At 36.4% G+C, this 18,492-nt stretch overlaps 1 protein-coding gene across 28 annotated transcripts in view; it reads left to right on the forward strand.

Annotated features, from left to right (window-relative positions):
- The window catches only part of LOC106630213 (dynein axonemal heavy chain 11), a 137,465-nt gene that overhangs the window by 75,363 nt on the left and 43,610 nt on the right, over nucleotides 1-18,492 (forward strand). For 23 of the 28 annotated variants that reach the window (XR_012579523.1, XR_012579509.1, XR_012579511.1 and 20 more), the window contains 2 exons: nucleotides 1,930-8,168; nucleotides 16,057-16,221. Coding sequence is in view for 4 of the 28 variants with exons in the window: in XM_074537225.1 (XP_074393326.1) it covers nucleotides 8,152-8,168; nucleotides 8,647-8,713; nucleotides 16,057-16,221 (249 nt within the window). In the remaining 24 variants the exon portion in view is untranslated. Of the gene's footprint in view, nucleotides 1-1,929; nucleotides 8,169-8,646; nucleotides 8,714-16,056; nucleotides 16,222-18,492 lie in introns of all 28 variants that reach the window. The other 5 variants (XM_074537225.1, XM_074537222.1, XM_074537220.1 and 2 more) reach the window with 2 other exon arrangements.

Raw genomic sequence — 18,492 nt, forward strand, 5'->3', positions numbered from 1 at the left:
GCATTGACTCTCCTTCTTTTCCTCCCAGTTCAGCCTATTAGCATGAGTTATCAACATCTGTGTTGGAAACTCAGAGGCTCACATGCTTTACTGTTCACTGCAGAATGAACAGAAATGCATAATTCCATCAGGAGTCTAACATTTCCATCTACAGTTGCAAGCATGGCTTTTGAAATAAAGCACCAGTATTATGGAGTGCTGTAAAGTGAAGTTCCTCTGCCTTTAGAGTTTGGAAGGCTCATTCAAATCTGGGATTTGGCTACAAAATCTCTCATATGTTGTGTCATTGACCAATAGTGCAGAAAAAAGTTCCTAATTGACTTGTAATAGTTGTTAATAGCCTGATTTTGAGATATGGAAGCTTCAAGTTTCCAAAGATTTTGTAGTTTCCAGATATTGATCAGCAGGAAGGATTGTCCTGTCTAAACATTCAAAATGGCCTCTCATTTTCTTCTATTCTATTTCTTAAATACTTACCACCAGATGATATTTAATGCCTTTCCAAAATCCTTGTGTCTAATCCTAATTTTACTGAGAGAAAAGTAATTTTTGATACTGAGATAAATGAAGACATGATCAGGACCTTTATATTTCTCTGGATTATGCTAACTTCAGCTTTTTGCTGATCCATATCTCGCATAGGACTTAAAAATGGCCATGAAGTTTCAAGTCTAAATGGTGCAATTAATTAAACTTGTACAAATGGGATCCAACAGTTCAACATCCTACCAAGCACTTTCCATGTGATGCTCTTTCTTTATTGGTTCCATATGCTTCTGATAAATTTGGATGTTCAAAATACACCCTTAACACAATTTTAATTACTTCATTAAGCAGCTAGGTGAAACACATAGAGTGATTATTGTGAGATAATCACATCTTTGGGCCACTTTGTTTCAGGGATGAAGTTCAGCGCCTGACACTAATGATTACTGTACGCCACTGTTCATTGCTTTATTGCACTTCTGAAATGTTTTCATTGGAAATGAAAGTGTCATTTTGTGCTACATTAATCTAAAACTGTTTCATAAGGCTAACGATAGTTTCTAAACACTAATCTTCTCTCATTTTTTGTTACCAAAAAAACCCCAGCAAATGAGAATACATCTTTAGCTAAGTAATTTGTGAAGACTCTTCCTAATTGATTAAAATATGTCACCTTTAAAAAATTATTTTTGCTCTCCTGTTCTATAGATTTTAAATTGGAGCTTACAAGAGCTTTTTGAGTTTTACAGCCTTAAGCAAATAAATACCTTGGAGGTATTGACTTGGAGTGAAGTATTACTTAAGAAAGAATAGGTGAAGAATGGAAATCACTTAAGATCCAACTTATTAGGAAATTTAGGTCAGTCTGCATTCCACATAACTGTGGCAGGGCTGCACACCTGTATAGTAATAAACAAGGGTTTTACCATGAAAATGACACTGGCAAGGTTTTAAAATAGTGGGCAGTAACACCGCTGTCATTTCGGTTGCCATTATTGTGCTCTGAATGTTGTCAGCAGCTTACACGGGAAGGTGCACCTGCCATTGCCTTTTAAAACAGGACATACCCTTTTAAAGACAAAAAACGTGCAGATCATAGCGTAGGTACATGTGTGACAGTGACACTAGCTGAGGATTAGGAACAAATTATAAAAGCTGCATTACAGGAGATGAGAGACATAGTTGACTTGTCATTTGATTAGTAACTTGTCATTTATAATGTAATGCAAATTGATTTTTAATATTTGTTATTCCCACAGACAGTAGCTGTATGTGTCCTATCAAATAAATGTGTACATGGAAAATGTACTCAACAATTTTAGAAACAGGTTTTGTAAGGTTATTAAATTCTTACAGAGGCTTGTTACTACCAATGCAGAGTGCTTGATACAAGTATTAACATCTTGATCACTGTAATATCTTCTTTCTCTGTAATTAAACTAGGTTTAAGCAAGACCTGACAGGAAATGAGTCTGTGAGATGAGCATGAGGTACAAGGATAAGGATGAACCAAGTATAACTGACTTCAGCCTCAGGCAATGTATCTTTAAAAGTGTGCATGGTAATCTTCCAAATACACAATTGCTGATGATACAGAATGCCCCCCAGGTTTACTCTCCCACATAAATTTGCACCAATGAAATCATAATCTGCTTTTAAACAGGTAATTAAATTGTTGCAGAAAGTTGTGGAGGCACTCAGATTTCATGTAAGACTGATGTTAACTGATGTAAAGTCACTGATCTAAGCCACTGTTAAGCCAAAATAAGCGTCTTGACAAAGCTGCTTGAACTGATGATTATTCAATTTCCAAACATGAAATTAAGTACAGTGTTTCCATATAGGATATTTCCATTTCTCTCATTCCCTCCCTTGTTGTGACCTATGGTTTCAGACTTGAGGAATAAAAAGGAGGCAAATTTGGCAAAAGATGGAGGCTGGTTTGACAAATTTTAAATGTTTTCCTATATCTCAAAACTAGAGTGAATATTTTGCTATTTAGGGAAAGCTCCCGTGCAACACTGAACCAGTCATTGTCTTCTTGGTATTTCCTCTAATTATCTAAAAGAAAACACTTTGAAGGGGAAGAAGGGGCAGGGAGGGAAAAAAGTTGATGGGTCTCAAAATCTTAGCAAAAAGTCTTCACTCTCTTGTTTAGCTCCAGATTGTGCATTTGAACCTAGATCATGAAAGGCTTGCAGCTTCCTACTGCAGTGGCATGGGCTACTGAGTTCCCCCCTGTGTTCAGTCACTCCTCGGGAGTAACACACTGCCCTAATATCCCCCAGCTTTTTGGCACAGATACCTGCTCTCCTGCCCTGCATCATTAGGTAACACCCCATCCCTCAGGCATGGCAGTCACACCACTCGCTTTGGAGTCATCTGCAAACTTGCTGAGGGTGAACTTGATCCCACTGTCTGTGTCACTGATGAAGATTTGAAACTCTCCTGTATCTCCCCCCAGCCTCCCATGCAGCCCCAGCCTCACCAGCATGGCAGTACAAAAGGCAGAAAAGGCCTTGGCTCTGCTCAAGCCCTGCTCAGCAAGAACAAAAACATCTCTGCATTATCAACCCTGTGTTCAGCACAAATCCAAAACACATCTCCAAACCAGCCATTGTGAAGAACATTAACTCTACCCCAGCCAAAACCAACGTCCTGTCACATTAGGGGAAAGGGCCTAAGGATGCAAGGTGGAAAGCCGCAAAACTCTTTATAGGAAAGGGAAATATCAAATGGACATCAGATAATATCTGAGATGGAGGAAGAAAATAGTCAAAAAAGAGAGTCAGAGAAAAAGAAAATAAGTCACATCTTCATTTTCTTGCAAGTTGAATTTAGGGGGAGAAGATTTGACCCTGCATCACTCTTTTCTGTGTACCTTTGGGGACAAACTCAAGCCAGCCTGAGAATCACTGGGATTTATTGAATGCAGAACCAGGAGAAAACGAAAGGGAGAACATTCCATTACATTTATGCAATTTCCCCCTAATTTCCCAAGCAAGACATAAATCACAGATTGTATTTGTTACAGTGAATACTTCTGTATTTTGGGGAAAATATTTTTGCCTTGTACTGAACAACATTTCTAAATCAATTAGCGAGTGCAAGGTTCCAGTTTTACCTTTGAAGTGAAAGTAGGATTTAGCTTCTGCTTCTCACAAAAATTGCACATTATATACACTATAACTTCTCATAGGTTGATGACTCTTGGCAAGATTTAATCAACTATGATAAGGAACATATTTTTCAGCATTGTCTGAAGGTCGCCAGGTAACATTACTTGAAGGATCCACATTTCAAACTAAATTATGTTCATACAGAATCCTTTGCAGCAGGTGGTCTCTGTTCCTGGACCATCAATACAGTAAAAATCAGTGAGGTATGTATATATCAGCTCTTGAACTAGCCCTAGTGGGGGAATTTCAATAATGATTTTTTTTTATTATTTTATTAGGCTCAGCTTAATGTTTTGGGGAGCTTGTAACAACCACCAGAGACCAAGTGGGAAGTGTTCAGTACTTGGCAGTATGTATGCATGTATTTCCTTTTATTAGGAAGTGGTAAAAAAAGATGTAGCTGTCCAGGATTTTTCAGCTGTCATTACGATGCAACAGTTGGAAAATATTCTCCAGATGTACATGTTTCACTTGAAACATCCATCCTGGCTCTGGCTGTCTGGAGTATGAGACAGGGCTTATCACTTGTGATTCCCTGGAGCACCTGGCAGCAGGATTTCTCCATTCATCCTAGCATTATAGCATGCTCATTTAATTACTGAACAGTAAAGAACTTATCAATTGTAGATAAAATCTACTCAAGTGTAATGACTGTCTCATTTCCACCTGTATTCTAAAATCATGAAAGTGATACCTATAACTTAATTCTAGTTGGAGAGTAGACCCACTAAGATGGCATTTAGTTTGCTAAAAGTGTTCTTCTATAGATTATCATAAAATCTTCTGTAGTCAGTAATGAAAGAAATCTTTGCCTGCCTCACTGTTGTGTAGAAAAATGGGTCTAAACCAAAGATATGTAATGAAAGACTACTGGGATTATCTTAAAGTCTTTCATCAGGAATAGTTTGTAATTTTTGTGATAAAATGGGACCAATTTCTTCTCTAATGTACTAATGTGATATGTCTTTTTCAAGGTGTATTGTGAGAGAGAACCAAAATATTGTGCAGTGGCTCAGGCTAACACTGAATTAGCAGCAGCTGTAGAAAAACTAGAAGTCATCAGGGAAAAGCTTCTTGTAAATATGGCTTGATTAATAAACATTCTATAACACCTCGAGCCCCCTTAATTTCATTAACTTTTATTTATTTATTTTAATGTGTTTTATTTTTATTGATTTTATTACTACCTCGTTCAAATATCAAAGGCATGCTCTCATTAGGGATTATCACTATTTTCCCCAGAAATGTACTGAAGACCATTGTGCAGCTTGGGTGGCAGCCCATGAAGCTTTTTACCCAAAATGACTGAATTTCCTCAAAGCCATCTAGGCACATTATAACTAATAATTGGAATGGTGGTTGATAAAAGTAACTGACTGTGAGTTTTCCAAGGAATATATGCCAAATTTTTCCACCAGTAATGACCTACTGCAGTATAGCAATAACATCCAGAAAAGGGCTTTAGAAGCTCAAGCTCATTTGCGTTAACATTTGTCATTAAACATACGATAAAAGCAGTATCAAATCTCCTCTGATTTTCTGAAAGACCCACAAACATGGGTACACGTGTGCTCACATGCACATAGAAGAGGAAACTTTGTTTAGTCTTTTACTGACAAGTGTCTTGTGAGTTAATGATGTAATTGAGGACCCCACTTGTCATCAAGTATCTATTGAACTTTTGAGAGGGATTATTTGTTGTGTAAGTACGCATTTAATGGAGCAACTGCAGCACAAAGCACTCTTGATACAAAGACATCTCATGGTATCTTGGGAGATGGTGGGTGGAAGGAGTTTCTGCTGCAAGCTAATCAACCTTACTAAGCAAAGAAATCTTCAAATGCTTTGAAAGCTGTGACACTAATTAGGTTTAAAAGACTTTGACTTTGCCTCAGACCTTTTTGTTGGTAATATTTAGATCTGTAACCTCCCAATTTAAGATATCAAGCAATAAAGGCTGAACAAATCTGTAATGTGGCATTTATTCTCATTGCTTTCTCTTGAACTGGCATTTTAAAAGAATGACAACATTCACTTTTATGGAAATTCTTGCAAGCCCGTGAGTTATGGTATTTTATAATTTAATTCTTTATTTCAGGAATTTCCTGGTTTTCTTCCTGCTATTTTAATATCAATTTTTTTTCTTGTTGTAAAGGAGATACAGTTTTAATGGCTAAACAAAGACAGATTATACCATCTGGCTTTATCTTCTGATCCCTCTGACCCCCACCCAAAAAATCCCATCAGCTGTTACAGCAGGTATTTTTCTTCCATGTGAAACAGCCTTAGCCTTATGACCTTGGAGTTGCCCGTTTACATCAAAATCTACCCTAATGAAGCCTCTGTCTGCACTAAATACAGTTTTATGGAAGCATCATGCTTTTTATTTCACACATCTATACTGATATGGGTCCACTAAGTACAAACACTTTTGGACAAAAATAGCCTTCTAGTGTTGTTTTGGGGAGATTTTATATTTTTTGCCTTTTTTTAATACACAGCAGTCACCCCTGAAACTCTTAGAATCTTTTATTGTTTTAATGTGCTCCTCTGAAAAAAACACTAATACATCTCTTTTCCTTGCCTGACAGTATCTCAAATAACCTTTTCCTGGTTTAGGTGACCTTGCAATCAATCATCTTCCAAATCCAAATCATACTTTTTTTGCAATTTTAAACTTCCCATTTTTTTTACATTTGTTTACTATACCTTTTTTATGTTTATTTACTTCCCCTTTCCTCTCCTCATGCATTTTTCTGGGGGTTGTTAGCTTCAGTATTTCTCACAGCTGTGTTAGTTCCTAATAGGGAGAATTCTGCACTACAGGTGAAGTTGCAATTCCTTTGCATTTGTCTGTTTCCTGTGTCAAGTCAAAACTTGTCATACTGTCATTTACTATGAATATTTTTACTAACCACTTTTTAAAATCCATACTGCATATTCAACCAGGATTCCCTTTACATGGTGGGAGGATGCCATTAAAACTCCTATTTTTATAACTGATTCATATCCTTGCTGATCCACCTGATGAACTTTTCTAAGGAATTGTAGCTTTAATTTTTAATTCTCCAGCAGGTATTACTCATAATGATAATAAACTCCAGAGCTCATGGGGTTGTTGAATGAATAACTCTAGAGTTGGACAAATTCATTGTTAACAAATGCAAAATAACATATTTGAACTTTTTATGAGTACATCTTGATTGTTGTTAATAGATTCATATCTTAGGAAAGAAGACATGGGGGTTGATCATGAAGAATTCAAAGACAACTTTAAAGTTATTCCTGTACTGAGTTGAGAGTAGGAGTGGATTACCCCCAAAGGTCCTTCTAAACTATATCATTTTATAATTCCAAAAATAAAATTGAAATTTCAGCAGAAGAATGAATAGGAAATACCTGTCTAGGCAGTGTGTCTTCTGTATATGCTAAGATCTATTTCTAACAATTAAGTAAGTATTATATAGTAAAATTTCCTGCACCCATCACTCAGGAAAACTTGGTTTTGACTTGTTTCTCATAATGGACTTGTGATTACTCCAGAAATTTGAAGATGCCAAGAAGAAATTCAGTTTTATGAAAAACCTTAAAAAATGTACCCTTACATAATTAATGTCTTAACCTACCACTTCTGTACAGCAGATTATTGGCAGGTTTTTTTTCTTTTTTTTTAAGGCAAATTATTCTTCTTGGGCATTTCTGTATTTGCTTCTTGTGATCCACATGTTGCATTTATCTCAGGAAGAATGTCCAGTCACCATTTTTAGGGGCTCTCCTATACAGTCTCAAATCACTTCCAAACCTTCAGTTACAGAGCAACCTTCGCACATGCCAGTGCAAAATATTGTACATTCCAATGTCTTGCAAATTCCAGATAGGAATAGGATTTTCATCTAATGTGTAATCCTTTCTCCCATTTGTGAGGTGATCGAAGTTACTGAATTCCACAAACTGGTTAACTACATATATGCTATAACCAAACAGCTTCCATACACTTACACCAGCAATCATTTCTCTATTGTACTCAAACCACATAATTTCTCATTAATGGAGAGAAAATGTTAAAATGTTATTTAAAGAAAATATTTGAAAGTCATTGAAGTAACGTAGTTTTAATTACATGTCTAATTTTATGTAATAGCTGTGTGTCAGACTGGAAGTTATCACAATGTCTGTAAGTAGTGTATAGCATTAAGACACATATAAATGACTTTGATAGCTTCCTGAGTACTGGTGACTAGAAGGGAAAAAATTTGCAATTTAGCATGCACCAGAACTCCAAACAATCTATGAAGCTTAGAGGGAATTTTTTTCCAGAATTATAACAAGCTGGGATTGTGACACCCACTTTATAAAATGTTAATTCAAAAAGTTTCACCTATAGGAAATTATATGGCTGAGAGATGTATTTCTTCTGATGGTTTCCTACCTGTGAAATGTTAGAGGATGATGAGAGACTGCTCATAAGAAAAGTTCAGCAGATGGAATGAAGTCTGCAGATTGGTGAGTACAGGTTCTCTTCCTGTCTTTGCATTTTGCTCTCTGGGTTCATCCTTTTTCTTCATGTAAACATGTACAACATGGTCAACAGAAAATAAATTTCTCTGCAGATTTTCATCCCTATTCAATGATCCTGAACTGCACTGTTCAATGTTACATTTAAAATCAGTTCGTCTTCCTCAGCTGGAAACTTGCATTAATCCACATGATAAAGTACATGGTGTGCAGTGTGCTGTTCATGGGGGTGACTGTTATGTACAGCAGTAGCATTAACCAGAATTACCTGATGAAAAGATGCAAATTCAGCATGAAACATTGACATTTTACTGTCATCCATCTTAGGGTTCAAATAAAGTGCTGTAGACATATTCAGCAGTTTTCTTTGTCTTTTCTAGAGAGTTTTACATATAGCAAAGTTTCAACAGTTCCATTTTTACAACCATGGTACTTCTTGATCTGCTTGTTTTCATTCTTCATTCAGTATTATGCAATGTGGACCACTGGCCTATGCAACCTGTTCCAGCTGGTTCATGTCAGGCTTTTTTAAGGTAAGATTCACTGTGGAAGGGAGTCTGTGAAATTAGTATAAAGGGAAGGCAAACTTGTATTTTTTTCTGGGAGAAGAAAAAATGAACCAAGCAGGCACTTCTTAGCAACAGGTACTTAGATTTTATTTACCTTAGCAGCTGATAAACCTGTGTAGCCCATCAGCCTGTAAAAAGCTCTTAGTGCTTGACCGAGTTGAGTAAACAACTCAGAGTTGTGTCCATAAAAACAAGAATTTTTCTGATATTAAAGGAAGATCACTCTTTATATTTGGACATTTTTCTGTGCCTGTCTCTCTGGGCTATCAGTCAACTGTATCCAGTCAGCAGGATTGGCCCCTATACTTCAGTTAATTTCTTGCCCTTTTCCCTTTCAGTCATTTATTTGCCTGTCTCTTTTCCATCTTCCTCTATCAATTTTCTGAAGAATGAACTTGAAGGCAGAGCATCAGATGCTAGTGATCTCTGCTTCTGCACTCATGGATATTCTGTGCTCCCTGACTCATAATTCAGCTTCTTTCTGTTGGCAGAGAGAGAGAGGCAAGGAGAGTTGTATGTATTTTTCATATGGAAGTTTTTGTGGCCAGCAATTCTCAGCAGTGATAACCAGTGCAGCTGTTAGTAATCAATAACACACCTTCAGTCTAGGCAGCACAGTTACTGACCTCCTTTCACTTTCCATGGGCTCCAGAGTACATCTTTAAATGAGAAATGATGAGGGGGTGGGCTACCCCTGCAGTCAGCTCTCAGACAGCACCAGGTTGGGCAGGAGTGTTGATCTGCTGGAGGGCAGGGAGGCAGAGTGAACTGGACAGGCTCTCCTCCCAGGCAACAAGGACAAGAGAAAATAGCCTCAGGTTGTGTCAGTGAATTATTATTTTGCATATTAGGAAAAATTTCTTCACCAGAATGGTTGCCTGGTAGAGTCACCATCCCTGAAGGTACTTCAAAGATTCGTAGGTGTGGCATTTGGGGACATGGTTTAGTGGTGGGCTTGGAGGGCAGTGCTGGGTTACCAGTTGGAGTCAATGATCTTAAACGTAATTGCAGATCAAAATTATTTTATGATCTATGGGCAACATTGTAATAAATGTTGTTACAGTAATCTTTTTTGATGGTGAATATACACAGGCTGGTACTAATAATAGAAATAGACTGTGTAATTCAAATATTTTAAATGTTCTGAAGATGATTAAAAATATTCTGTGGAGGATGATGGCTATGAATCCTTTCTTGTATGTTAAATTTGTAATATCCCATCAAGTCCAACAATTTCTTTATAGTAAATTGATTACAGTAAATTGAATGAAAATGTAGTTAGGAAGTATCAAAAAGGATCGTTTCTTCACAAGCAAAATTATTTTATAAGTATTTTGAGTGGAAATAAATCAGATTTCAATCATTCATGAGACTTGTTATCTGCTAAAAATATTGTGAAAATTATGATTTTTATATTCACATATATTTCATAATAAATATGCCTATACTATGCAAGAAAAGAAAAAAAAGAGAAGCTAAGTTTAGTAGTGCTAAGGCTAAAAAGTTGGGCCAAGCTGATCCTTTTTGCAGAAGTGGTACAATTTGTATTATTTATCATTACAATCATCGCTATTAATATATGAGAGCACTTAAAATATACTCTGTACCTGACAAGGATTATCCAAGGGCACAGTTCAGCAGGCTTGCTATGGAGAGCAATGGCTCTCTGCTGTGATTTGTGGGGCACAGTTTCCTGGCACTAGCTTCCTTGAAAACAAGTGTATTTAAAATACATGGTTTATCCCATAGAGTGTTGAATTTAGGGTGCTGGGGTATAAAATGCAATATGTATTTCTGCTGATGCTAGGCTTTATTTATGTTGCATGCTATGAAAAGATGACAAAAGGGAATGGTGTGGTTTGTACTGACAACTTTCCTATTCAGAAATCATAGGATAAGAACTGCTGTGATAAAGGAGACTATTATATACCAAAAAAAAAAAATCAAATCCCACAGATATCGAGGCATTGCTTACTGTTTGTCTCACTCTCTCATCTTTACTACCTGAGCCTTTGATGGATGATTGTACTTGAGCTATAGCCAGCTCTGTGTTATCATGCAGGCAAACTTGAGGTGTCTAGAAATAAGACTCACCTTAAAAACAATAGTGAACTGTTACTGTGCTCCTTCTTCTTGTGCCTTGAAGGCTGGGTTGATGAAGTTTTACTTATAGCCCATCTCTGTTAGATGCCCTTACTGAGGGTGAGTTCTCATACTTGAGTGTAAGTCCTCAGTAGTCTCTCAATCTAAGATTCATCGTCATATAAAGTGGATTGGCTGCCTCATTATCCCTAAAGAAATCAAGTCAACCTTCTTTTTTAATCTATAAGATGCATCTTTCCCCCTTTGCCAATAAACTTATTTTAAACTTATAAATAATTTCTAAATTTCCTGTTTGCACACCACCAATTCAAGCATCAAACCTGACAGAAGAGAGCCAAATCTTTGATCCTGTAATAATGGTAAAAACAGCTTTTTTGGAGGTATGCACAATGTGTTCCTGCTGCTGTTTTTTCATTAAGCCCCACAGAGGAAAATTTTGCCCTGAAGTGGAACTCACTGTTGTTAGCTCTGTATGGTACTCTAGAGAAACAAATTGCTTTGAGGTAACTTGTTTTGAGGCACGTGCAGTATGAAACCCCTGAATGCAAAGCCAGGGATGTTGCTGCCTTCTGAGCAGAGTGCAGAGAAGTGTGGTTAAAGGTGCAGATCAGCATGCAAAGCTGCCCATGAGCAAATTACTGCATGTTTTTGTGTCTCCAGGCTCATATGCAAAATGGAAATAATAATTCCGTCTTGCATTTTTTTTAATTGAAGTTGTTGTTATTTAATGTATGGTGGTCCAGGAGCTGCAGGGAAAAAAACCCCAGAATTTAGCAAAACATTTCCTCTGAAGTTTGTCTCTCAAAGTTAAAGGTACTGCCTAAAATTATTGTCATTAAAATATGTTATTTGCTACACTATTTACCCATGCCTTTTCTGTATAAGCTCATGTCTCCACTTGAGAAAGCAGCTGAAGAAAGTCCTATGTCACGATGATTAACAGAATAAACAAAATTACTGGCTAGCCAACTGGTTGGTTAAGTGATCTGAGGGAAGAAGATTTTTCCTGAATGTTCATTTTAGCATGAGTTTTTAAATAATTGAAATTTTTTTGTTGAACTAAAATTTTTTAAGATTGTGTGGGGGAAATAGGTGGGGGAAATCCAGAGGGGACAAAGGGGTCAAGATGACCACTTTTAGAAGTCCTTTAAATTAAAAAAAAAGACCAAACCAAACAACCCCAAACCACAAATAAACTCTCAATAAATTTGTGTGAAGTAAAATGTGCTGCGCCACAATTTTATTTCCTAAAAATCAAATATTGCTGTGAAATTGATATTGGCATGATTGCTAGCGAGAAATCTCAATAACGAAGTCACCACATTTATACACAACTGTGAACACATTGTGACAGCCTGGGCAGCCTCTGGTTAATGAGCAGAAAGACTGAATAATCCTCTAGGTCATGATGCAGCCACCCTGCATCTGCCCTTGTTGCACTTTAGATTGCAAATAAGTGGAAAGCACCCATCAGATATTTGCTATTTGCTTTTGGGTTTTTACAGAAACTAATAATTTTTAAATAAGAACAAAATGTATTTATGCTAAAATTATATGTATTTCAGTGTGGTTATTAGCTTTATTTGCAGGCAAACATCATTAAAGCTACTGCATGGCTATTTAACAGAACCATTGGAGTCAGCCACAGCATTGCTGTGCAATCTCTCCTTGGTCTTTACAGAAATTGTTTTGTCTCAATTAATCATCTAGAATTTTTAACAATTCCTTTTTTTTGACAAATACCTGTATATGACAGGAAATAGAAGGTACAAGGAATATTTATACTATGACATGAGTCCCCAAGGCAATCTGAATAAATATTTTCAGTTGGATTTCTTAAAATCCCTGTGACCTTGCTTTCTAAGATCACAGTGTGGATACTTTTGTTTCTGCAAATATCTCAGCAGAGGCTAGCAATCACTATTAAATCAGTTTGAAAAAAAAATATTGTAAGAGCATAAAACTAATCAAAATACCCCAGCAAAATTAAAATAGAATATATGGGTTTTTTTCTGATTCTGTAGTTACTATGTTAGAAATGTAAAATATGTAAATAATCTTTCCTTTGGTAGAAAAACTGTGAAGTTGGTGTTACTATCTGCATATGAAAATTTTGTTTGTCCCAAGACACCTGAGATAATCCCTATTGGCCTGGCCTTGCAGCCCTCCAAAGCCTTTGGAAGCTCTGTGCAAGTCAATGGCCTTAGCCCATGGTTAGGCTCCAGGTCTTGAAGATTTACACATAGTTAAAAGAAGTTTATCTCCAAAATTTGAGGTTTTATTAGTGATCTTATTGTGTAAGTTAATATGGAAAATATTGGAAAGGATTAATTGAGAATGTCAAGCCTTTTCCTCTGAGAATAAATTCTTTTTGACTAGAATAGGAGACAGTTAACTTCTGAAAAGCATCAAGACTGATGATTTTGTCTATATAGCATTGACCTGGAAGCTCAGCCATTCAGACTAATAAATCAGGCAATTTATATTTAATCATTAACTAACTCCCGAGCTGAACAGCTGTTCAAAATTAGAAATGGGTCACCCCGGCCAGGATGACATTACAGGCAATCTATAATGCATTAGAATAAAATTATAGTGATTTTTAACTGTCTGGAAATTTATTACACTGCATGTTCCAACTCTTAAACCCTTGTTAGCCAATGTCACTAGTGATTTATGGTGCTTGGCTGGTATGGTAAAATTACTGAAGAGTTAAATAGACAATCATTTTATGTTTAGCAAATCTTAAGATTTCAAAGCTATTTTGGAGAATGAGGTGGGTATTCTTTATGGTTTATGACTTACCCATCAGTGACAACAAGAAGAGAGAATGGATAAATCAAAAAGCCCTCTTGTAAATTAATGGATTTATTGTCTTGTTGCCCTCAGTTAATGATTTAAAGAAAAATCCAATGACTTCTGTAGGCAAAAATGGATGTCTAAAATACCTCAAAGCAAAACTGCTACATTGGAAAGATTGCTGTTAGAGCCTTTATCAGGAATGGTCCTCTTCTTGCCACTGATTGGGCATCTCTCATGGATGGAACTGGGGTTTCGCGGAGGCCTTGACACACTAAATTCCTGTGTTTATACTGAAGCACACACATGCTAGCTCTTTAAACAGCATACTTTGACTAAAGACTTCTGTTTTCTTAGAGAACCTTCTATATTCCTCTTTTATAACAAAAGACTTTCTGTTATCATTGAATTCTGAGTCTGCCTTTCCAACACTGAATGTTTAACCATTTCAGTAAGTGTTTCTGATTTTTCTGAAAAACATAAGTGGAAAATACTTCATGAATATAAAACTTAACAATTTTTTATTACTTTGGTTTTGTACACATAGAAAATTGTGTTTTAGAAGAGAATGAGTTATTTGAGATTGATTTTATAATCTGTACAGCTTTCAGAAATGACCACATGTAAAAGTTTTCTTTTCAGTCCTGAAGCAGATGACACCAGCAAAAAAACAGCATTTAGTATCAAAATTACATGAAATATAGAGGATACTTTCCATTCAGAGATTTTGATTGATTTAGATTACATCATGTAAAGGACTGTAAAAGTATTATTTGATTACTATAATTTCTCTGAAAAAAAAAATGTCTATACAGGCAGAGCGTAAATGGCCATCCTAAAAGTAGTTCCTGGGTGCTTTCCTTCTTTCATCTTGATCCTTTCTCTGTTTCAGTCACCAGAGAATGATTTTCTGAGATTTCCTTAATGCAAGTGAAGAAACTATGAGACAACTTTATTTTATCTGCAGTATTTCAAACAGTACAAACAAACAGTACAAAAAAAAAAAAAAGAAGGGTTATGACAGTTTATTCCTATTTTACATCAGGAATTTTATCCATTTGAGGATTACTCTCATGGGTGATCAATTTTCACCTTCCTCTCATGTCCAAGTTATCTGAACATGCATTCATGCATAGGTTCATTCCTTTCTGGGAACTGTACACTCAGAACAATCAAAGCATAATGTGCCAAAACTGCTAGTTTGGGATTCATGCCTTGTCACAAATCCTGATTGAAAAAGAGAGGATCCATATCTTAAATGTCAATTTTCTTTAAAGAAGATGCTTTTATTTTCTGAAATTCCTTAGTAACCGGCTTAAGTTTCAAATAGAGGGTGGGCTGTCTTTATCACACAACTGGAATAACAGATTTCCACATAGATGCTTATAATAAACATCAAGATCTGAGACCATTCTTGACTATTCATCCTAAATATCCCAGGGTTAACATGGTTAAAATGAACTCTGAAAAAGAACAAGGGAAACCAGGGCTCTCTGTAGGAAAAAAAAAAAAAATATATATATATATTAAGAAAATTATTCTAGAGTTAAACTTTGACAGAATCATTGCAGCTGAAGGAAACCTTCTGAGATATTCTAATCCATCCTCATTGATCAAACAGGATTGGTTAGAACAGATTGTCCAGGACCATGGAAATTCCACAACCTCTCTGGGCAGCCTGTGTGTTTGGCCACCCTCAGACTTTCTCCTGTCAAAATTCCGAATTATGGCAGCCTTAGCTGAGTAAGATGTCTGTAGTCAGTGGGTAAAAGAAGAAAAAATAAGAGCAAAAATCCCTGCAGATCTTCACAGAATCGTAGAACATTTGGGGTTTGAAAGGACCTTAAAGACCATCTAAGTTCTAAATCCCCCACTGTCATGGGTAGGAATACCTGCTCTGCTGCTTTTCTCCTCCCCTTGGAAAAATAAAATGCAAAAAAAAAAAAAACAAAAAAAAAAAAAAACCAAAAAAGGAGAAGTGACATCTTTATTGAGGTTGAAACAGCTCTTTCTTCCTCTCTTCTGTCTTGTAATATTCTGGTTTCCTTACCTTTTCTGAATATTGCTGGAAATGCCTGCCCTGGCAGCAGGACACCAGTTGCTGCCAATATTGAAGTGTGTCCACCATGCTTTATCTGAGCCAGACAAAAGCATCAATTACTGAAAAAATCAGTATAGAGAACGTTTTACAGAGTTCCATCCCATTGTTTTCAACCTCAAAGGTTTGAAGTCACCACCAGAAATTCTGGATTGTTTCCAGCCTTTGCAGTCTTTGGAAGTGCATCTCTTGCTGATGGAGTACTTCTGTTGTACTTTTATGTGCTTCTGGTTAATAACATGGAGATTAAACATTCTGTCACTTCCATGGTGCTCAGGAGATAACTTCTTTTAATTTTGCTTTGCAGTCCAAAAAACGGATTGGAGCCAGGCCATTGAAAATCTCAAAGCACAGAAGAAAACTTTCATGTGGTGACATCTTATTGACAGCAGCATTTGTGTCTTACTTTGGAACCTGCATAAAACAACATCACCAGGACCCAAAGGGACATTTCTGGATTACTTCTCTAAAGGTACAAAAAGTAAAATTTGAAGTACAGATCTGTATATACAAGGACCTAATTGAAGGTATTTGTTTTCCAGGATATGTCCATATGTATTCTTACACATATATATAAAATATATATTACATATTTATATATATATATGTATATATGTAGTGTGTGTGCACAGAGGCATACTTTCCTCAGATTACAGGTATCTTTTGAGGGAAATGAAAGAGAGATGTTCTCTGGCAGGAGAATATCCCTTCCCTTTTCAATTCTTAATGCCAAAGTCTGCTCTTTGTGACACCTTTGTAACAGGAAATGCTGTAAAAATGATACAGAGAGACCTATTCTGCTCAGCTCCAGATAGTTATGATAATCCCCATTTTTCTGCACATGGATGAAATCATTATAGTACTCGCTAAATGCATTGAAGTTCCAATCCTTGCAGTTGTCTCTGCAAAGCTTTCTTCCTCCTTACTTTTGAAGATTTGGACCATTCTTTTCTTCCTTAGTGCAAATTCTCCTCCCCCTTTTCATACTTGTTTCCTATTTCTTATGTGCATTATATTATGATGAATGTGTTTTATTCTCAGAAATATGTGAAATGGGCAGCACTTACCTCATTTTCAATCACAGATCTATGACACAGCAGGTGAGCTGAGTTATGAGGACCCTCTGGAAATAGAGTTAAATCCAAATTTGAATTTCCAAGGTCAGCACTTGGAACAGCAGGGACATCTCTTTGTAGATATTTGCTTTGTGCTAGAGTTTAACAGTTGCTAATTTGTCTAGAGCTTTGCTTTACCTGGAACCTCTCCCTGTCCTTCTCCACCAAAAATTTGCTTGCAGATGAAAACCTTTCTCAGAAACCTTCTATATTGCAGCCTAGGTAGAAAAAATTGCCCCATATATTTTCAGTAGTAGGACTCAGGAAATTAATGTCATTCTTAACTCTTTTAAGATTCTTCTGAAATGGATTGAACATTTTTATAAATTTATTTTTATTATTTTTATAATAAAAATAAATCATACTGTGATGTTTACTTCTAAAGGTGCTTTCACTGAACAGCAGTGAAATAAAATACCACATTTCAGTTTTGATTGCCTGCAAGTGAGGAAGAGTGGAAAATAAGAGACAAATACCCTTAAAGAAACAAATACCCTAGTTATGTTAAAATAGATGTTTATTAATAGTTCTCTACAGAAGGAACAGCAAGTAGTTCTATGTCATTAAGTATCAGCTTTGTACAGAGATGGTGACAATAGATGTACCTATATATTCAGATATTTTTCGTGCATTGTGTGAAAATTAATATTAGGAACCCTGATAGTACCCCAGTGCTATTGTTTTTCACAAGTAAGTATTTCAGCTTGTGGAAATTATTGTATTGGTTGTCTTACAGTCCAGAGATAAAACAAATAATGTATTCAGTCTTTTGATGTATTTAGATGAACATGTTACACAAGGGAGATAGATATATATTGCATGCTTGCAGAAGGGAGTGTATGCCTGCTGGGACCTCTGTGCTTGTATTTTCAGCACATTCATCAAAAGTTAGGTTTATTTTGGGGTCAGAGATTAGAACCAAGAGTTAGACAGTTCAAGGTGGTATGTGTTCTGTAATACTATGGTAACTATGACACCGTGCCACAGAAGCTGCACCAGGGGCATGGTGCCACTCTTATTACTAATAATTGTGCAAATTTAGCTCACCTTAAATATATGTAATATTTTTCATTATAAATAACTGTCACATATACATGGGGGTTGTTTATTGTTTCAGTGTGTACTTTTAAAAGAAGCTTCAGTCTAAAAGCCAGCAATGAGGACTAGACATGTCCAGGGAGAAAGGAAATTTTGATGGAAGACTTTTTAAGATACTTCTGAATGGGGGCAGGAGGTAGTTCAGGTTTAATACTGATGATGCAGTGCTTTCCTTTATTTATGGCTTTTGAATTCAATCCAAAAATCACTAATAAGGAAGCCTGCAATAACACCATGAAGGACTTGGTGGGGGTTTGCCCTTTACTTCAGTAAGGAAAAAAATTAATTCCAAGCATCTGTTATAGCTCCTCTATTACACTTCCACCAGCCCCTCCTGTTTGTTACAAACAACTTATTTATTCACTCTCATTCTGTTGTGCTGCATCAGGCATTTCTCTTCCCACCCAAACCTGTTTGGCAAGCACCGATTTCAGGCATTCCATTTCTATTTTATTTCATCTCCTTGCAAGTGCCTGTGAGGTGTGGCTGTGAGATGGCTGCGCTGTGACAGCTCCCCCTTAGTGAAGGGG

This window comes from Zonotrichia albicollis, chromosome 1 (genome assembly GCF_047830755.1).
Source record: "Zonotrichia albicollis isolate bZonAlb1 chromosome 1, bZonAlb1.hap1, whole genome shotgun sequence".
In the NCBI taxonomy this organism is placed as follows: domain Eukaryota; kingdom Metazoa; phylum Chordata; class Aves; order Passeriformes; family Passerellidae; genus Zonotrichia; species Zonotrichia albicollis.